General features: G+C 40.9%; 1 protein-coding gene across 3 annotated transcripts in view; it reads left to right on the forward strand.

The window, feature by feature from the left end:
• The window catches only part of kdm3b (lysine (K)-specific demethylase 3B), a 43743-nt gene extending 22689 nt beyond the window's left edge, over positions 1 to 21054 (forward strand). For 2 of the 3 annotated variants that reach the window (XM_037675323.1, XM_037675324.1), the window contains exons 2-25: positions 1067 to 1231; positions 4621 to 4734; positions 5053 to 5158; positions 6274 to 6398; positions 6982 to 7041; positions 9676 to 10377; positions 10466 to 11618; positions 11711 to 11927; positions 12035 to 12249; positions 12344 to 12496; positions 12593 to 12700; positions 12799 to 12926; positions 13007 to 13307; positions 13411 to 13664; positions 14078 to 14350; positions 14451 to 14622; positions 14751 to 14841; positions 15052 to 15182; positions 15285 to 15404; positions 15821 to 15844; positions 19847 to 19986; positions 20143 to 20319; positions 20437 to 20571; positions 20937 to 21054. In XM_037675323.1, coding sequence (XP_037531251.1) covers positions 1067 to 1231; positions 4621 to 4734; positions 5053 to 5158; positions 6274 to 6398; positions 6982 to 7041; positions 9676 to 10377; positions 10466 to 11618; positions 11711 to 11927; positions 12035 to 12249; positions 12344 to 12496; positions 12593 to 12700; positions 12799 to 12926; positions 13007 to 13307; positions 13411 to 13664; positions 14078 to 14350; positions 14451 to 14622; positions 14751 to 14841; positions 15052 to 15182; positions 15285 to 15404; positions 15821 to 15844; positions 19847 to 19986; positions 20143 to 20319; positions 20437 to 20571; positions 20937 to 21017 — 5145 coding nt within the window. In that variant the 3' untranslated portion in view covers positions 21018 to 21054. The remainder of the gene's footprint in view (positions 1 to 1066; positions 1232 to 4620; positions 4735 to 5052; positions 5159 to 6273; positions 6399 to 6981; positions 7042 to 9675; positions 10378 to 10465; positions 11619 to 11710; positions 11928 to 12034; positions 12250 to 12343; positions 12497 to 12592; positions 12701 to 12798; positions 12927 to 13006; positions 13308 to 13410; positions 13665 to 14077; positions 14351 to 14450; positions 14623 to 14750; positions 14842 to 15051; positions 15183 to 15284; positions 15405 to 15820; positions 15845 to 19846; positions 19987 to 20142; positions 20320 to 20436; positions 20572 to 20936) is intronic. The other variant, XM_037675326.1, reaches the window with a different exon arrangement.
• Positions 21055 to 21714: the final 660 nt, after the last annotated feature.

Genomic DNA, 21714 nt, shown 5'->3' on the forward strand with positions numbered 1-21714 from the left:
GATCATGGGCCTCTTGGCTGCATCTCTGATCAGTCTTCTCCTTGTTCCAGATGAAAGTTTAGAGGGACGGCCGGGTCTTGGTAGATTTGCAGTGGTCTGATACTCCTTCCATTTCAATATGATTGCTTGCACAGTGCTCTTTGGGATGTTTAAAGCTTGGGAAATGTTTTTGTATCCAAATCCGGCTTTAAACTTCTCCACAACAGTATCTCGGACCTGCCTGGTGTGTTCCTTGGTCTTCATGATGCTCTCTGCACTTTGAACAGAACCCTGAGACTATCACAGAGCAGGTGCATTTATACAGAGACTTGATTACACACAGGTGGGTTCTATTTATCATCATCAGTCATTTGGGACAACATTGGATCATTCATAGATCCTCACTGAACTTCTGGAGTGAGTTTGCTGCACTCAAAGTAAAGGGGCCGAATAATATTACACGCCCCACTTTTCAGTTTTTTATTTGTTAAAAAAGTTTGACACATCCAATAAATTTCATTCCACGTCACGATTGTGTCCCACTTGTTGATTCTTCACAAAAATTTAAAATTTTATATCTTTATGTTTGAAGCCTGAAATGTGGCAAAAGGTTGAAAAGTTCAAGGGGGCCGAATACTTTCGCAAGGCACTGTATGCCTAGTTTAGTTTGATCAAGTATGACTTATTCCCTGATTTGGTCATGTGATGAGTCATATTTATTAATCATGTGATAAATGTTCATCACCTCAAAGTATTTGATTAAAATCATGCAGTTTGTGCTTTTGTTTTAATTGTTCAGCCATAGAAGCTCATCTTTTAACAGCTTGCCATTATTAAGATCCTATCTATTGAACTTGGCAGCAAATGAACACCTTACTCTTAGGTTGTAGTATGCATTGTTTGAACTCTGAACTGTTACAGCAACAACATAAATATCAAGTATTATAACATAATAATACTGCCCTCTAATTTAGTTTGTAAATGTTTTTTTCTGAATTTCAGATTTTTGTGCAGGGAATCTAAATGAGCCAGTTGGTTTAGCAGTTCTGGTTCTTACGTTTGTTTTTTCCTTTTCTCTGATCTGTAGGTGTTTGTGGAGTTTGACAAACCATCGCAGCGATGTTCATGGGTGCAGGTGTATGACGAGGGGGTGAAGGCCGTGTTGGTTGAAGACTCTATAGTTTGGGTCAGCCGCAGTGATGGTACCAGGGTAACTGGAGTCCCAGCTTCAGCCACTGCCTGGCCTGCTCTGGTGAGTGGACAGTTTCACTGAGGGATCCATCAAAACCCAACAGGTTTAATTTATACCACTTAAGCAATGCTGACTGAGTTCAGCACAGTCCAGTTATGCTTGCCCAGTCATTAGAAAAGAACAAGATGCATTTCTGATAGATTTTTTTTTGCATAAAAAGTGTTTTTTTCAATCTGAGTTTTTTACGTGCATTTAAAGAACAACTACGGACGTGTCTAAAGAACATAACGGTCATAAAATAAATATTTTGTGCCGAGATTAGCAGCCATCCTCAAAATTCTTGGATATTAAAAAACAACAGCAAATGATTTTTAGTAGTTGACTTAAATTGTGGCTCATTTGAGTAAGATATACTTTTTAAACTTTAAATAGACTTTCTCAGATTATATATTAAAAACTTTATTCCCCACCTTAAATCCGCTGGTTTGAATACCGTTGTTGTAATATGTAGGTCTAGGCAATATAGACAAAAACTAATATCTTAATAATTTGAGGCTATTTAGTTTTACACAAAATATACATTTCATTGTTTTTATTTTGTACGTGGAACTGATGTGGCTATTATTACATAACGCAATCTAACACTATGAAACACAACACGCAGACTGACATACAGCAGAAACTTAAACAAGACAAAAGAAAAAAGTGTTGTCTGAGTGGCCCTTGTAAATTAAAACCTCGAAGTGTGAAACAGGTAGTTGAAGTTAAGGGTTAAGGGCTGAACTGATACTTCGAGCTGCGCAAAGAAAACTGTTTACGGGGAGTAAAAAGATAAGATTATGTGTTAAAAGATAAAAGAATATGCATTACAAATAGATGAAAAGGTGACCTTTATTTCCGAGTGCAGTAATTTACAATTAGCTAAAAAAAAAGATTGTACTTTCAGACATTTCACTTCAAATACTTAAAAGCTCAAAATATTTGAGCTTAAACTTTTCAGGAATCTTGAGTGTGATTTGGAAAGAGCCCCAACATACCATACCATACCATACCATACCAATTTATTTATAAAGCACTTTAAACAGTGACAAAGCACACCAAAGTGCTGTACAGGGACAAACAGAACAAGCACACAGCAACAGATTACATAACAGCACACCAAAAAGTAGAAACCAACAAAGACAATAATGGATAACAACAACAACCGCAACATGACTAACACAGTGTGATAAACACAGACTCAGCACAGATCACTCAGTGCAGAAAGCCAGGGAATAAAAATGTGTTTTTAAGTGAGATTTAAAAACTGTGAGGGAGGGGGCCTGTCTAACGAGCAGAGGTAACTCATTCCAAAGTCTCGGGCCTGCTACAGAGAAGGCCCTGTCACCTCTGCGCTTGAGACGGGTTCCTGGGACTGTTAGGAGCAACTGGTCTGCTGATCTGAGAGAACATGGTGGGACATACGGCTGGAGCAGATCAGTAAGATAGGAGGGGGCAGAGCTGTTTAGTGATTTATAGACATACAAGAGTATTTTGAATTTGATTCGAAGGTGAACCGGAAGCCAGTGTAGGGAGGCCAAAACAGGTGTAATGTGCTCTCTTTTGCTTGTGCTGGTCAAAAACCAGGCTGCTGCATTTTGGACCAGTTGGAGTCTAGCTGTGGAGGTCTGACTGATACCAAAAAGGAGTGAGTTGCAATAGTCGAGCCTGGATGTAATGAATGCATGAATTACTGTCTCCAGGTTATTTTTGGACAATATGGGCTTCAGCTTAGACAGTCGCCTCAGCTGGAAAAAGCAGGATTTAACAATCATATTTACATGATTGTTGAGTTTCAGAGAAGGGTCAAGTATCACTCCTAGATTAGTGACTCTTTGTTTCACTAACGGTGACAGAACGGATAGGTCGATGCAGTGGTTGGTGATTGTGTCATTGGGAGGAAACAGCATAACTTCAGATTTCTTCTTGTTGAAACTCAAGAAATTTAAAGCCATCCAATCTCTGATGTCAGCCAGGCAGTCCAGTAACGGTTGAATAGAGCGAGTATCGTTGAGTCTGAGGGGGAAGTAGATTTGGCAGTCGTCGGCGTAGAAATGAAAAGTTATGTTATGTTTCCTGAAAATAGCACCTAGTGGCAGCAGGTATAAAGAAAATAAAAGAGGACCAAGGATGGACCCTTGCGGTACCCCCCATTTAAGTGCTGCCGAGGCTGAACTAAAATCTTTGATGGAGACACAAAAGGACCTGTCAGCGAGGTAAGATCTAAACCATTCGAGGGCTGACCCAGTGATGCCCACCCACTGCTCTAACCTCGCAATGAGGATCTCATGGTCGATTGTATCAAAGGCAGATGTGAGGTCCAGTAAGAGAAGGAGCACAGAATCACCAGCGTCTGTGAATAGGAGAATGTCATTAAAAACCTGGAGTCCAAACTCAGGCTCAAACATGAGTCCAGTGAGCTGATCAAAGTCTTGCAGGCAAACTGAGTGTGCTTCATTATATATTTATATTTAGATATAATTTTTGTTAAGTAAATGATTAAACGATTTTATTCTAAATGTTAAAAAAATGCTTATAGAGCAGAAGGGTTAAAACGTAATTACTGATTTTTTAAAAAAAGTCAATACTTTTGTTTGTTTGAACAATAAGTTGTAATTTTAATGTCCGTATAAGACAAAGTGAGTGGAGTTTTAGTTAGTATTTCTGTATGAATATTTTTACATGATCTTAAAAAACTTTGTCAAATTTCCTTTTACTTTTAGTGAATGAATCCCCCCCCCCCCCCCCCCCACTGGGACCAGGTTTTTCATTTTTTTTAAGAGTCACAATCATCAGAAGTGGGATGCAGCCCTCGTTTTACATGTCTGCTGAGAAATAAGACCATTACAAAAAAGAATTACAAGATTTTGTGAAATTATACTCATTAATTGCACTTACACAATGTTCATTTTCATATATATTGTGTATTCATACTTGAACTAAATTAATTTCTGTTGGTCAGTCGTGCGTTTTAACAATGTTAAGAATTATTCAACAAGATAAGACGTGATCATTGTGTAGTCCTTATTTTTCAAAGTCTACCTTTGTAGTGCTTCTGTTCAGCGTGTTTTATGCTATTAGTGATTAGCATATTTTTAGTTAATGTTTTTCTTAGTTCATATCTTAGATCTTATTAGTGTTTTTCTTTTACATTTTATTGTTGGATGTAACTGGGACCCTGTTTACACAATTTCGTTCTACCACATGTACCACATGTGATGCGGATGGCAAATACACTCTGATTCCACGTGATTTCAAGATGAAACAGATAAACTAATAAAAGCCCATTGCTGGTATCTTTTTGTCATGTGGATTTGGTGTTTTCATGTTGGTCGTTTGTTGAGATTGGTTCCATTTGTGCGAGTTCTTCACGAGCTGAAATGATTACTTGGTGTTCTCTCTTTCTGCAGGTTTTCCGCTCGCTGGTGGACAGAGTGGGTTTAGGATCACTTTTTCCTGTGGAGTATTTTGGAAACAAGAACTTTGAGTTTTTGCCTGATAACAAATGTATCCAGAGGTTTGAGGTGTGTGAGTTTCAAGCGTTTTGCTAAATTTAAATCAATGTTTGAAATGATTAAATTATCGGTGCACGGGTGTTCATCTCATCAGGTGTAATTTTCTTGCTTTGCCCTTTTTTGAAGGTTTTAAATACAAAACTTGGATGTATCAGTTTGTAATTTTTAAGATAGGTTTTTTAATTTCTTCAACAATTGTGACTAAATATATATATAAAAAATTAAGCTGTAATATGTCAGTTGCCGTTCCATTATAATTTAATTTTATGCATGTACATTATTGCTTCATTCCACTATTTCAGGACACTGATTTGTGTTGTTGTACAGATTGATAAAGACATGAGACACCCCCTGCTGTTGGAGCAGCCCTCACTTCATGCCGCCATCTCCAGCTGGCGCACTGACTTTGAACTTCAGGAGATCTTCAGGAAGGGTAAGACCCCTGCTCTCCCTCCCAGTAATCTCTGACACTTTGTTTAAATAATGTTTCCCATGTAAGTTATCTTAAAGAAATTCTAATTCTTGGCACCTGAAATTGGAAGGATATATGTCAATAGATTTGTTTTGAATTCCTACACATGGCATTAGTCTGTTATACATTTTACTTTACTTACAATACATTTTGTGTTCTCACTGGCACACCAATAAGCTTATTGGAGACATTTCTCTGATACTTCAGCACACTTGTGGTTGGGGACTGAACCTCCAATTCTCCAATTGGAAGGCGACTTCCCTACCACTAGGTCAAAGCCACCCATGATTCCACAGTCATGGTAGAATGTGTGTAAACATATGCAGTCATGAACCCTGAATTGTTTTATTTGACATGTAAATTAAAAGAAACTGAACCGTCTTCATGATGACATCCTTTTTCACTAATGAGACACAATCACAAAGCTCTTTAACCAAACAGTTCTGCAAAATGGCCACAAAGCCCATTTTGTTTTTAAGTTGCCTCTGACCGTTCATAAATCATCAATGAACTTAGAGATGTGAGCTTTCAGAGAGGAAGCATGCATCGCATAACCAAAAAGGCGTTGAGCAGAATTCAGCTGTGTTAATTTGGAGTGCCGCGCATTTAATGCATGACAGACGTCTCCCTTGTATGGTTTTCAAAACATTAACTCGAGTTTAGCAATTCTCCTTGAGGTTAACTAACAAAGCTGCTGCGCTTCATCATCACTCTTCCCTCGGTTATAAATATGTTTGTTTAAAGTTGCAACCAGCTGTCATCGCTTCATCACATTATTGAGCTTCAGCCCTGCCTTACCTTTTCACGAGCCGACCATTACCATCGCTTTGTGGTACAAAGGTGCATCAGGGGTGGGCTGATTTTTAACCCTCTCTTGGTGCCTCTGTCATTCAGAAATTACACTGAGGTGGCCAGAGGGCATCCAAGTCCCAGTGTTTTGTGAAAGAGCCTTATGTGTGGGGGAAAATGGCTTTGTGATCAAAACCACAGTGATGGTTGACTAGTAGTTAGGCACCTATGATGTGATAAAGACGTTTGGCTGAAGGATTTTTCTCTTCACTCATTGTTCGTGTTAGGTTCATATACTGTTCAAGGACGCAGAGTTCGTGTGTACCAGCCAGAGTTTGACGAGAGCTGGGCCTCTGGAATGGTCTCACAGCATGACCCCATCTCACACATTATGGAGATTACTTTGGATAAGGTAATGTTTGTTTGTATAATAAGTCATTGTAAAAAAAAATTAATTACGCCCTCTTTTTTTAATTATATGGTGTTAGATATCCAGATGAGTGAAGACTCTGTTGAGATGTTTTCTTCTGATACAGATTTGTGACTGCTAAGTGGTCAGTTCGCAATCACTTGGTTTAAATGAAGGTTTTTCTTTTGAGGACTTTTTGTCTTTAAGATATTTCAGTTCCTCAGTGAATCCATTGGCAACTGTCTTAAATGTTTCCCTATGTGAATACTGTTAATTGGTGAAATTTAGAATTTGGAAAAGCCTTAGATCCTTTTCCATTCTGATGAGCAACAAAGGTCGTTTCTGACATGACCACCCATAACAACGTTTTTATAGGTTTTTACCCATGGTGGGGGTCAAATTATCTGTGCATAACTTCACTTTTCTGACTTTTGCGTTAGCAATAAATGTGTTTGCTCACCATAATATTTTAGGACCTGGTGAGCACCAGGAGATTTCTATGTGCTGATATGTAAAACCCCTTGAGTACAAAAACTGGTGTTTTACTTTTTCACGTAACGAAACATTGTTTGTATATTTTTTGTAGGGAGAAGAAAATCAGATGGTAGATCCTCGTGTAATACACGTCATGCTAACGGAGGAGGAGGTAAGACCGTTTTAACCTGAACTTCAGGCGTAGCTTTCTGAGGTATAGATCAACAGTTTTGAAACTTAGGGTTGGAACCCCACTGTGGCCATAAAGCACCCATTAGGGGAGTTGAGAAAGTTTCAGAAATCATGTATATTTCAGTGCATTCTGACAATAATGATAAATTTTGTGATATAACCAAAAAAAAAAAAAACCCAAAAAACACAGACATCATAGTTATTCATATGACAAAATAACACGTTACTTTGCAGTATTACATAAAAAAAAACAAGGGTTAATTTTTACTGAAATTACTTTATTTAGTAAAGTATTCAGTCTCCAAGTATAAAAATAAAAATGATCCTTCTGTTATTTAGATGGAAAAAGTCTGCACAAAATATAGATCAACAAAATCTTCCTCAAACACTAAAGTGCAGGTGAAGTTTCCCAAAATAACTAAATAAAATTAAATCTTAAGATCTGTTGAGCATAAATGTAACATGCAACAAAATATATTTTGCCTTTAAATGAGCTATAACCTCCAAAACTTGACAAGGTGATCAGCTGGCCCTGAAGCTTGTTGGTGTTTCAGCTTCCTCTGTTCCTGCAGGAATGATTCATTTCTTTGATGCTCTGTCTTTCATCACCTGACTCTGTTCTCGGTCCATGGATGGACCGACTGTGGAACTCAAGAGACAGTTGACTTGCGCGCGTTTGTACCAGCAGTTTAGAGCGGGGGGAGACGCAGCCGAGCTGCGCCCGCACCGGCAGCTCAGAGAGGGGTGGGGGGAGAGAAAAAAGACGAGCTGCGTTTGTACCGGCAGCTGGGGAGGGAGAGACAGCTGAGCCACACGTTGTTTGTTTTTAGCTTTTTAGCTAGTATTGCGCGCAACTAATTAGCATTACGCCAGTACCGACAGGTGGAGGGGGGCGCGCAGTTCGTTTTGGTCGTTGGGCGCGCTCGGTTCTGTTAACGGGGCGGGGTGCCCTGATGTATTACGTCATGAAATTAGCATATCATTATATAAATTTTGACATTTCAGTAGGATTACAGCAGTTCACTGATTCATTTCTTTTTCTGTTGGGGTTGAAGCGGCTGCTTCAGTTTCAACCCGGACAGAAAAAAGTGCGTCACAACTTCGAAAGTGCGTGGTGACGTAGACGTTACGCAGAGCTCGAGTCCAGAAGGAGTCAGCGGTAGCAGGCTAGGCTAATCTCCAATGCACGTTCAGTTTTCACTTCAAAATGAGTGCTCATGACCGTCAGAATGTGACTGAACAAGCTTTCACAAGCGAAGAGAAAGCACATGACATCACTGATAAGAGAGGAAAGACTAATTCGGCGGTGTGGAAGATCCGATAAACTGCAGGTTTCATGTGCTGCAATATGTGATGGAGAGTCGTTCCAACTAGCGGTGGGAACACATCGAACTTATTCCATCTGAAGAGTTTCCACTCGATGGAATTTGTTGAGAGTCACAAGATGAAACAAAGTTTGAGCCAACGTGTCCCTGAACACCCCCAGCTGTATCAAAAGAGAAACGCATGCAGCAGCCGTTATGGTGTTTAAAGTTAAAACAATTAATAAATGTTGTTATTGATGAGAAGATGACATGGAAATCTCATGAAATTACTTAAGAATAAAAATAGCAAAATAAAGTAAAGGAGTTTTTGAAAGACAAAGCTTTACATATATTGTATAATATAATTATTGTTCCATATTAAATCTGTTCCATTGAAGTTTGGGGAAAAGCATGCAAAACAATTACAAATCGTATTTTTATTTTACTAAAAAGAGCTGTAAGAATTATTAGTAGGAAGTGCTATGGTCACCCAACAAATATATTATTTCATCATTCAACCTTTATTTATCAGTTGAAATTATTAAAATTTTATGATTTGGTTGAATATAGTATTTTACAAGTCATGTATAAAGCTCATAAAAATATTACCCTCAAATAATCAATTAAAATACGTTAAAGAGAATCATCATAACTTTAAGAGAATGGAAATGTTTGTAAAACCTCCATTTAGAAGTAGTCTGAAGGAGAGCTGCATTGTAATTCAGGGAATAGGATTGTGGACTTGCTTTGATATCACCATAAACATTTATAAAACAATTTGAGTTTAAAAAGATGCTCAAGTTAAAAGTCGTTAGGAAAGTATGATACCATGTGAAGAATGCCTGATGTTTTTTGTTTTCGCTTTAGGGTTCAAGCCTGAGTTGTTGTTTGTAGTCATTTTATATATTTTTTTAAATAAGGGGCAGATATTATGAGAATTTTCTTCTTCTTTCTGCACACTTTTCATTCAATATTTTTTTTTTCTTTTTGATTAATTTGTTTTGTTTATTTTGTTTCCCTGAAATGAATTAATAAATTTAAAAGAAATTACCAAAGTTGAAGGTTTTATGTTTGACGGTGAATTCAAAATTTTTTGAAGGCTATATACAAATAAAAGGTGAACATTAATTTATTTGTACAGTTTTTCTGAGGCTTTTATATTGTTTATATCTATATCGAATTATATCGTTATCGACCAAAATTAAGAAAAATATTGTGAGACAAAGTTTGGACATATCCTCCAGCCGTACACACAAGCAAAACTTTTAATTTGCTTAATATAAACATTTTTACTTTTCCCCCATTTTAAGCTGGGTAAGAATGGACGACGAGGGAAAGACAGTGAAACAATGAAGGGAGATGGAGGACGCAGACGCAAAACTCCCTCGGAGGACGAGGAGGACTTGCACTTGAAACGTTTTAAAGGAGCTGCTGATTCTGCTGACACAGAAACACAAAACCCTGGTGACTCAAGTAAAACTGTGGTGGAAGGGATGGGGATCTGGACAGGAGACTCTGGAGAAAGGATCGGCAGCACAACCAAAAATGGGAGCTCCACTGAGGGAATCTCTCCCCAGGTGAGAGTGTCTCCTCCAGCCACCAATTCCACACCCCACATGGACCTGTCAAATGCTCCTTCTCGTTATCCTGCCCAAATAAAAGAAAATGGTCGCTTGATTTCTAACCAAGGAGCAGCAGACCCCACCAGCATTATTACTCACACCCCCAATCCTCCTCCACTTAAACCAGCGCCCTCCCTCCTCTCTGCAGCATCTTTTCCTTCAGTAGGGCAGATGCCAATTCTGGTCCCTGGAGCTCCAACTCCAAAGTCCTCCACATCCCCCCAACCAGATAGAGAGGATACCTGCCAGCCAGCTTACTCTAAAACAGCTGCTCTTGTGTCCCCGGGACCTGTCACTATTTCCTGGTCACAGGACAGCAGTCCCAGTGTGGCTCTGTCAGGGTCTGTGGGTTTCAACCCTAAAGCTCCTACCTGGGGAAGCCAGACTGAGGTAAGACAACCAATACGAGCAGTGCTGTCGCTAAATTAATTCTGTTGTGCCATCACAATTAACAAGTTGAATTTTTTCCCTTTTGCAGAGCTCCAAAACAGCGACAAGTTTTCATTTGCCCCAAGCTGTGCCCAGTCCTCCTGTATTTGGAGATGCTCCCCCACAGACCAATGGTGCTCCTGCCACCACTGTAGCCTCCCAGAGTACTCCAAGACCTTTTGGTTTTGGCTTTAGTGGAGCCAAGCCTCAGCAAGACCATAATCTGTTTTTTCAATGTATGACTCAGAATTCTGGTACCAGCTCAATCCTTACGAAGGGCCAGACCCAATCCAAGGACACAAATTACTTTACTGCAGTGTCTGAGAGTCTGAGTAAAGAGCCACCAGGCCTTTTTAAGCCTGCATCTTCCACTGAAGGTCTAAAAAAGCCTGAGCAGCCCAAAGTGCCTGAGGTCCCTTCAGCAGGAAATGGTGTGTTCAACAAATCCTCAGCCTTCCAGGTTGGTGCTGCAGGAGGACGGAGTCCCACTTTAACGGCTGGTGGTCTCAGTGTGGTCCCTGGAGCCCAAAGTGCTATTAAGAAAAACAGTAATGGTGAAAATTCTGCAGGGGGGTTAGGACTGCAGTCTGGTTTTAATTCCACAGATATCCACCAGAACCTTTTTCTGCAGGCCTCCAAAGAGTCTGCTAATCCATTTTTGGCATATGGGGATACGATTGCTCACACATCTTTTGTTGGCCTCACTGGGAATGAGTCACAAACGTTGGGTGTTGCCTTGGACAGTAAGCCTAACCTGTTCACCATGGCAGAGCCACCTAAAGGTATTCTGTCCTCCACTTTCCCATCAATCTCAGCAGCTGGTTCAGTCAGCTCTTCTTCAACCTCCACACATCCTCAAAGTGAGGTGTCTGTAACAAAGAAGGAGCAAGAAGTTGGAGAGATGCCCACATCCACCTTGGGCTGCCCCATACTTGGAAGTAACGGTCCTGATGAAGTGCCTGGGTCCTTTGACCAGAGCCAGTCTCAGAAGTTCATCCTTGAAGAAAGAGGCCTCTCATCTAAACGTGACTCTGATTTTAGCAGCAACAGTGACCTGTCAGACCTTAGTGAGAATGAGGACGGCCTTGATAAAGGCCAACTCCTTGGAGAGCGTTTTTATCCTTCCAAGGATGGAGTCATTCTACAGAAAACTAAAATCCAAGGTCCTCCTAAAGGCCGTCCACGTAACAAGCCTTTCAAAGGTAAGTCTTGATTGTTTGTACCAACCTCCTAAATTTTCTTCTGGTGACAAACTAGATTAGCAGTAGAATTAACCGTTAGTTATTTCTTCCAGTTGGCCAGTCTATACTCAAAGATCAAAGCAAGGTACGCCGTTTGAAGCAGTCTGGAGAGTCCTTTCTCCAGGATGGCTCCTGCATCAGTGTGGCTCCTCATTTGCATAAGTGCCGTGAATGTCGACTGGAGCGTTACCGTAAATATCGAAACACGGAGGACGACAGCGACGAAGACGACGACCCAAATGTAGCTTGTCGTTTCTTCCACTTCAGAAGGTATCGTCCGTTTCTATTTCTCATTGTTGCATCAGTCAAAGAGAAAATAATGTAGCTTTGTTAATAAACTCATATTTTTCTTCTGCTCTTGTTTTGTCTGCAACCAGGTTGGCTTTTACACGTAAAGGCATATTGCGTGTGGAAGGCTTCCTAAGTCCTCAGCAGAGTGATGCAATGGCTATGGGACTCTGGTTGCCTGCTCCAGCTATACAAGAAGGCCTTGACCTCGATACATCCAAGTACATCCTGGCCAATGTGGGAGACCAGTTCTGTCAGCTGGTCATGTCTGAGAAGGAGGCCATGATGATGGTGGAGCCTCACCGTGAGTGTAGTCACCCCACATCACAGCCTTGTTTCAGTTCATTATGTTTGTTAGAAGTTTCTTTCTTTAATGTTGTTTTTCCACTGCCCTTCAGAAAAAGTGGCGTGGAAACGGGCTGTGCGTGGAGTCAGAGAAATGTGTGATGTATGCGAGACAACTTTGTTTAACATCCACTGGGTCTGTCGCAAGTGCGGCTTTGGAGTGTGTCTGGACTGCTATCGGCTCCGCAGGAACAGGCAGAGAGAAGGTAACTTATCATGATCAGATATAAAAACTTACAGAGGTCAGGTGTCTTACTCACTACAGTGAATAACAGATTAACTTACTGTGTATTTATATGTAGATACGGATGAAATGCCAGAAGATGAGGTTTTCTCTTGGTTAAAGTGTGCCAAAGGTCAGCCTCATGAGCCACAAAATCTCATGCCAACTCAAATCATACCTGGAACAGGTAGCGGACACACCCCTTGCGAATCATAAATCTATAAATCGCAAACAAAGAAGTAATTGTGATTCCATAAAGATGTGATTGCTTCTTTTCTCCTGCAGCTCTTTACAACATAGGTGACATGGTGCATGCTGCAAGAGGCAAGTGGGGTATAAAAGCCAACTGTCCCTGCGCCAGTCGGCACACAAAGTCTTTGGTGCGCCCCACTGCCCCCAATGGCATTTCACAGGTATGTTGGTGGAGTATTTGTTTACTTTTGTTTGGATTTCTTAGATTCTTTTAAACTCTGTGTTATTGTGCTTATCTCAGCAGTCTGCGACAAGCAGTGCAGGTGGACTCGCAGCTGCAGCCTCTGGTACTAGCACTGCTCCAAAACCAGAGGGAGAAACGCCAGTGATCAAAACAGAGCCGACACAAACAGCTACGCCCTCAGATACTGGGGGTGGGGAAAGTGTGGGTAGTACCAGTAACTCCATTAGTAGTACCTCCTCTCCCTGTAATGTCACTCAGTCCCCTACCAAGGACTCACGCCCATCAGGAGAGGGCAACAGTTCTGCGCTGCATTGGTTGGCAGACTTGGCTACACAGAAAGCTAAGGATGACACCAAGGGTAAGTAAGAAATGCAAAGTGTTAAACTTGTCATGGGCTGTAGAGTTTGAAGCTGACATCAGTTTTAGATTAGAAGTCCAACCACCATCTTTCTGTCTTCCAGAATCCGGTTCACTTCGCTCCATGATGAGCCGAGAAAGTCGGCCTCCCTTTGGCCTGGACTCACTCAGTGTCCTTTCAAAGCCGTCTGCTTCCAGCCCGAAGCTGTTTAATAGTTTGTTACTCGGCCCCAGCATGACCCAGTCCAAACCTGAGGGGTCAAGCCTCCGCGACTTGCTCAACTCCGGTCCGGGCAAGCTGCCGCAAGGCCCTGGAGAGAGTGGGGTCCCCTTCCCCTCCGTTTTTACCTCAGCAAGCGTATGTAAAGTTTTGTCACTATAGTTTTAGGAAGCATAACCCTAAATAATAGTCTGAGCAAGATTTCTTGATAAACTAATTGTCATTGTTCTCCAAGATGAATGAATTTGTTAGACTTCAAATCACTTTAACCCTTTGAAAATTATGGCATTTTTTCTGCATTTATAATGTAAAGTGTTATGAGCACCAATGTTTTTTTTTTTTGTCATAATTTCAATATAGTACACCAAGAGTAGAAGCGACTGGTTTACAAATTATAATTACTGCCATCTACTGGTGATTTAATTACTCTTTAAATTGTAAATCTCCAAAACCAAACTTGTAAATAATATATATTTACAGAATAAGACGTAACTTCTGCTGTTTGTAAAGCGTGCAGCTGTGTAACCCAGAGCGTCTTCTCTGTCATTCAGAGTGACAAAATGAAGAGCAGCCTTCCAAACTTCCTGGATCACATCATCGCCTCAGTTGTGGAGACCAAGAAGGCAGAGGGTCGTCGCTCCGGGTCCTCTGAGGGCAGCGAACTTAGCGTGTTGGGGACTCGTAAAGATGGCGTTATGGGTCTAAGTGTTTTGGAACCACATACCTCACACACTTGGCTTTGCGACGGGCGTCTCCTTTGCCTACAGGATCCCAGCAACACCAACAACTGGAAGATCTTCAGAGAGTGCTGGAAACAAGGCCAAGTAAGCATCGGAAGTAGAGCAACTCCGTATTCTCCACATGAACTTTGAATACAGCAGAATAGAGTCACTTATGGCAGATGTTTCTCCTCTTCATTTCCAGCCTGTGTTGGTGTCTGGGATTCATAAACGCCTAAAGTCTGAACTGTGGCGGCCTGAGGCCTTCAGTGAGGAGTTTGGAGACCAGGATGTTGACCTAGTCAATTGTAGAAACTGTGCTATTATTTCTGATGTAAAGGTCCGAGACTTCTGGGATGGTTTTCAGACGATCTCAAGTGAGTACACATTTTATTTTTCTTATTTATCATTACTGGTTTGAAGTTGTTTATATATGCGTGTGTTTAGGTATTTGATTTTTCTTACTGATCTCAGACAATTGTCTAATGTATTTTTGTGAAAGCAGAGCGATTGCAGGACAGCGACGGCAAGCCCATGGTGTTAAAATTAAAGGACTGGCCACCAGGTGAAGACTTCAGGGACATGATGCCCACAAGGTGAGAAACCCAAATCTGTTTCTAGATGTGTGTCAGTGTTTTGACTTTGAAGCAGTATTTTGACATGTTGAAGAGCCATTTTCATTTCCCCTAGCAACATAAGCTATTTGATGACAGCCACACCATCCTCAATTGTTTTAGTAAATGCTTTTTATGTGTAATTTGTAAGATTTTATTGTATAAGTCCTTCTGTATGATGTGACTTCACAGGTTTAACGACTTGATGGACAACCTTCCTTTGCCCGAGTACACAAAAAGAGACGGTCGTCTAAACCTCGCTGCACGCTTGCCCAACTTCTTTGTGCGTCCTGACCTCGGACCAAAGATGTACAACGCCTACGGTAAAAGCGCTCGTCTGGTCGATTTCTGTTTCTCTTGCTCTGTTCAGTGTACGTTTTTCTTCGCCTTCCTGTTTTTTTTCCTCACTTCCTTTTTGTCTTCAGGCTTGACCTCAGCTGATGACAGAAAGGTCGGAACCACTAACCTTCATTTGGACGTGTCTGATGCTGTCAACGTCATGGTGTATGTCGGCATCCCTCACAAAGAAAATAACAACGAGGAAGGTCAGTAGACCTAAAGAATTTGTTTCTGCCTCTCCTTTCTCTCACACACATACACACTCATTTAATACACAGCCATTACAGGATATCAACGTTATTCCACCTACTAATAGTTTTGGAGTAACTACTTCCTTTGTCCATGAAACGAGTGTAACAACTTTTTAAAACTGAGCAATATTTAAAACTGGGAGCTTCCTTCCCTGTGTCAAATTCAATTTATTATTTAAAAAAATGACACTTTACATTGTTAAATATCTCACACATTGAAGATTAAAATTTATTATAAATTTACCAACAATCATGATTGAAAGGATTGAAAGGTTTAGCTGTTCCAGGCTTGATGTGCTTGAAAAGGACACTGGAGTGACCCTCCAGTGGGTCTCACTTATTTACATTGTGGCAAAATTTCTCCTTCACAGAGGCAGTAATCTCTGGATACAAAGGTCTGTAGCCTTTCAGTTGTATCACTTGCGTAGCATGCCCTTCTTCTTGACTAACTCTCCTCCTTCACTCTTGCGTACCATCCTTCTGTTATTATTGTGCATTAGGGGCCAGAGCACAAGGACCCATTCCTGTTTGTATTGTTGCATGTCTCATACAGTGTTGTAGGTTTTTGTGTGAAGCTATCGTTATTACCTGAATAACAAACAATTGAATTCCTTTTACCTCTTATGTTGATTCCAGGGTTGTTCAATTTTCTCCATTTGCATAGAAATTGTCTGACCTGACCTGGGTTTAGTTGGACAGCTGTTTCACTGGGACTGTCCTCACTTCCTGATTGCTCTGGGTGTGCAGTGCTCTGGCCCTTAAACTGTAGGAGAGTGGTTTGAATGAAGGGCATCTAGAGCTGGCATCCTTATTCCTATGCACTCGCCACACTAGAGAGATACACTAAATATGTACAGTAGTCCCTCATTTATTGTGGGGGTTATGTTCCAGACACCCCCGCCCCCCCCTGCAATAAGTGGAAAAACTTTATATATATGTTTTAAGGCTTTATAAACCCTACCCACACTCTTGTAATGTTCTAAACTATTCAACTTAAATAATTTTAACAGCATACATATATGTACTGTACAGTAGGAATGTGCGATATGGTAATGGTAAATGGACTGTACTTGTATAGCACCTTTCTATCTAATCAAGATACTCAAAGCGCTTTACACTACAACCTGTGCCTCATTTACCCATTCATACAGCACTTTACTAGATCTCTACAAAGCTAATTGAACAAATCATTCTAAAGAGACTAATCAGAGCTTTAGATCACATTCATTCACCGATGGGACACACATCGGAGGCGATGAGGGGTTCATTGTCTTGCCCATGGACACTTCGGCATGTGACTGCTGGTGGATTCGAACCCCCAACTCTTGCATTGGAGGACGACTGCTCTAACCACTCAGCCACAGCTGCCCTAAAATTGGCATAAAATTCATATCACAATATGTATTGTGAAGGGTGGCGATAATGATACATATCGCAGTATGTTTTTGGTATAAAACTTGCTAAAAAAAAAAAAAAAGCATAGGGTGTCCTTTTGCCATCATATATTTTGAATTAAGAAAATTCCACTACTAGGTCCAGAGAGTTTTTAAATAATAAACAAATAAAGTATTATGCTTTTTTCTTGTAGTGCAAAATATATCAAATGTAGTTTTAGCCATATGTTTGAAACAAAAAAATATGTTGTTAAGAACAGTTTCCAGTCTTCTCACTTAATATATGGGGGCCGAGATGGTGTAGAGGCAGGGCAGCCGGCTTGGGACCCAAAAGTCCCAGGTTCGATCCCCAGTCACTGCACATGGTCTCTGGGCAGCACGCCTCATCCCCAAAATGCCCCCGGGTGCCTTCAATAGCTGCCCACTGCACCACCTGGTGGTGGATGAGTTAAATGCAGAGACTAATTTCACCATTGTATGGAAACATACAGTGCTGACATTGTGATGACATTATTATTATTATTATTAATAAATGAACAGCAACAGAGCAGCATTTTACACTGAAAACACTTCACCCTCCAGCCTCTAGTGGGCACCTCCTTCTGCTTTAATGGAGAGCTGACACAAAATGAGTCTGTGGCTTTGACCAGAGGGTCTTTCAGTAAAAATCACACAACACAGTGTTCTTGTCACAGATCAGAGAGCAGGTTTCTCTAAAGCTGATCAACGCTTACTTTAACGTTCGATGGAAAAAAAAAAAAAACTTTTGATGGAACACAGCGTGTTGCGCATGCGTCAGAATACGGCAACACTACGGCAAGCCGGCTGTAGTTAGCTTGTAGCTTCGCTACTTAGCTCTCGAACAAAAGACTTTAACGCCACTTGCGCACAGTTTTCAACTCAAAAAAAGTAACGATTAAACTGACAATGATTTTACATCAGACACAGCATTACTGCGGTTAGCTGGTAGAAGACAGATCTCTATCGTAGGCTAAATTTCTATCGTTTCTACCGTGTACCGTTTATATCGTGCATTCCTACTGTACAATACTGCAAAATTTTACTCACCAGCTCTGCAGACCAGCAGCAGCTCAGTTCTGGTCGGTCAGGCTCGATTCCGGTTTTGCAGACCTACCCTGCAGCGACGAAGCCCACAATGTTCTAAACTCTTAAACTTACTTAATTTTAACATGCATATATGTACTGCACAGTAACTACGTACTGCAAACAAAACCACGCAATGGTCCAGATCAAGTCCAAATCTGGATGAAAAGTCCAGATGAGTGCTGGGGAAAACACTGGCTCTCCAAACGCCTCTCCGCTCAAGGGGCCTCATGGGCTGGCAAGCAGTGCTCAGATTGACCGATGATGCTGGAAGGCCAGCTCTGGTCCAATTCCCAGTCGGTTCCGTACGGCTCTCTGCATCCACTGAGCACCTAAGTCACTATGAATAAAGACCAAACTTTTCAATTGGATGAAAACTTTCCCTCCATTTCAGTAGAAAGCAATGGCTGGAAGCACTGTTGGCTTCTGGGAAATGTAGTCCTTTTGGGTGGCAATACAGTGTAGGCGTTATTGAGAAAACTACAGTATGGTGGCACCTGTCCGAAGTATTTTTATATTTTACTTTTTGACTGTATACCGTACTGTCCCAATCACATGAGTAATATTAAAGTTGACCATCGTGTGTCATATACAACCTTTTTTTTCGTGTACAATATTACTTTTAAAAACCACAAAACGGTGAGTCTGCGAAGTAGCGAGGAACTACTGTTTTGTTAGGGTTGTTATGGTAAAGTTACTTGTGCATAAACATGAACAAGAGCTCCCCTTTTTAGTGACTTGGGAGATCTCTGCCTTTTTTGGAGCTGTCGCACTAAATACGTTACCAGCAGCTTCATCGATGTATAGAAATTGAAACCATCCTGTGTTGTCACAGCTGCAAAGTCATTTCAGAAACACAGATGAATCAGTTGTTAATGACAGGTGTATATCTTTATGGCTTTAGTTACTCTACGAGTCAACTATAGGCTGTGGACGTGAACGTTGTGTCAGTTAATGTGATTGTGTAGTTCGTAAACTGTTTAATTTGTCTCTGGTTCTCAACTGGTCTGGTCCCAGAACTCCCATTACATTAGTTCTCAGACATTATTTAAAATAACGTAACTTTTAAACCTTATGGCTGAGGTTTAAAGATTAGGCAACATTGAACATCAGCATGACTGTCCAGTAAAATTGGTCCTAACAATTTCCAGGCTAAGTGACGGAAGTAGTTTGAATGTTTGAGGTATTTTTTTATTTTTTATTTTAACTTAAGCAACACTTGGATTTCTCTAAACTAAACTTTGAACTTGACTTCATTATTTAGTTTAGCCTGATTTATCCTCTGTGGCGGCACTGCCTCACTGCAGAAATAAGACGGGTGTAGTTGTCGGAGCAGCTGCGTCTGCAGAGATGCTGGACCTCTTCACTGGCTTTTTGCAACTATATTAGTTGGTATAAATTCTTGGCGGATAAACTTTGAACACAATAAAACACGTGCAGCTTTTGTGTTGACAGCTTCATTACACAGTCGCAAACAGAATCTGAAGAAAAGCTCAAAAGTGAGAGCGCAATCTGGAATAACCCGTAAAGTGTTGGAGCCCGATGTCTTTGAGATGCACTTCAGGTCAAGAAGGGCCAGTTGAGAACCACGACGCTGCATCGTTTTTGTCCAAATGTACGATGAATGGATGTTAATTTAATTCATAAATGATTCATTTTAATGTAACTATCCCAGTCAGTGTTTTAGGTAGTATAATGCAGTTTTTAAAGTGGAATAAAACCTGTTGTGTTAAAGAAACATTAGTAACTTTCAACATCTTCCTGTATTTGGCCAGATGAAGAAAATCAACCTCAAACTTAAATCCTACAGACTAAACCTTGTCATTCTTATAGACTAATGGATGCTTGGTATCTTGTATGTTTTTGTTTGTATCGTTTGCTCTTTTCTTCGGCCTTCAGAGGTCATGATCACTATAGAGGAGGGAGATGTGGACGAGATGTCGAAGAGGAGGGCGAACGAGGGGAAGGAGAAACCTGGAGCTCTGTGGCACATCTACGCTGCCAAGGATGCTGAGAAGATTCGAGAGCTGCTCCGCAAGGTCAGCAGATTTCTGTTGTACTCGGCACCAGATTCTTTAATCTTTACTTCTTTTTAAAAATGTTACTACGGTTTCTTACACAACAGATTTATCATGGCCCACAAAACGAGCTGTTAAAGGTGAAAACTTTTGTCACATTTATGTGATTTGTGTCAGGTGGGTGAAGAACAAGGTCAAGAGAACCCTCCAGACCACGACCCTATTCACGACCAGAGCTGGTACCTGGACCAGGGGCTCCGCCGCCGCCTTTATGAGGAGTACGGCGTCCAGGGCTGGGCTATTGTTCAGTTCTTAGGAGACGCTGTGTTTATCCCTGCTGGAGCTCCACACCAGGTCAGCACGAAGGCCGTCTCTCCAAACACGCATCACTCATGAACGCCCAAGAAACGTGTCCGGTATGTTCCAGTAAAACAAGTTTATCAGTAAAACGTTCGCCCTGGGTTCTTTCAGGTACACAATCTGTACAGCTGTATCAAGGCGGCGGAGGATTTTGTGTCCCCGGAGCACGTGAGGCACTGTTTCAGACTGACGCAGGAGTTCAGACACCTTTCTACAACTCACACCAACCACGAGGACAAGTTGCAGGTCGGTGTCTGACCATCAAAATGTCTGTTTCGTCTTAACTGTAAATAAAAAAATGCACAGTAATGCCACTTTAATTGGTGATATGTGACACTTTATCTGTGCTGCTGATTTCATACCCATCTGCTCACAACAGACTCATGTTCAGGCTGCTGTTTAATACACAGTATTATTTTACATTTTTAGTGTTTAGCGTGTAGCTTAGATCCTTGTATACTGTTTCTTTTTATACTTTATATTTGTGCTATTTTTGGGTGTAACTGGGAACTTGAGTACACAATTTTGTTCCACCTCATGTACCACATGTGATGTGAATGATGATAAAGAAACTTGAAATTTAAGGTCTTAACACTTTTGCCTTTCCTCAGGTGAAGAACATCATCTATCACGCTGTGAAGGACGCCGTCGGGACGCTGAAGGCACATGAACCCAAACTGGCCCGCCCTTAGACGTTCTCCCCCAAGACCACTCCTCTACACACACACACACACACACACATATATCCACACAAGTCTAAGCTGCAGCGTACACGGTATGAAGATGTATGTTGTTTGGGAGGTGAAGGTTTGAGTTTAGGGAAAGAACATTTCATTTGAGGGGGGTGGGTGGGGTGGGGGTTATACTGGGAGGGGCTAATGAGCATCGATGAAGGAGTTCCTTTATCGCTGTAACACAGTACGCTCAAACTTGTCTAGTTGTTTTTCAAATATATTTTTTTCTTTTTTTGGATTAACATTGTATTTATGGTCAGTGTGTTCTGTTGTTTTCATTGTAAATGTAAGATGTTTGATTGATGGAGGTAAAAGCTGCCGTGCCTTTGGAGCAGAGGTCCAGCTACAAATAAAAGCAACTGATGAAATGTGAGTCCTGGGTTAACTTTTCCTACTTCAATTACCTTTTTTTTTTTTTTTTTTTTCCAATAGGATCTGCTTTGGTAGATTTTTTTATTTTTTTTTAAACAGCTGATTGTTTCTGTCGTCCACGGCTGAAATGAATTCACGAAGCAGTCAGTCAAGGGAAGCAGACCAAAGTTTTGTATTTTTAGTTTTCTTATTTCACTTTTAGAGTTAAGAAAATTTCTTTTTATGCACAAGTTAATGATCTGTAGCTCTTCAGAGATGGTGGTTGTTTTTTTTTTTTTTTAAC

Source organism: Nematolebias whitei, chromosome 4 (genome assembly GCF_014905685.2).
Source record: "Nematolebias whitei isolate Nwh7 chromosome 4, NemWhi1, whole genome shotgun sequence".
In the NCBI taxonomy this organism is placed as follows: Eukaryota; Metazoa; Chordata; class Actinopteri; order Cyprinodontiformes; family Rivulidae; genus Nematolebias; species Nematolebias whitei.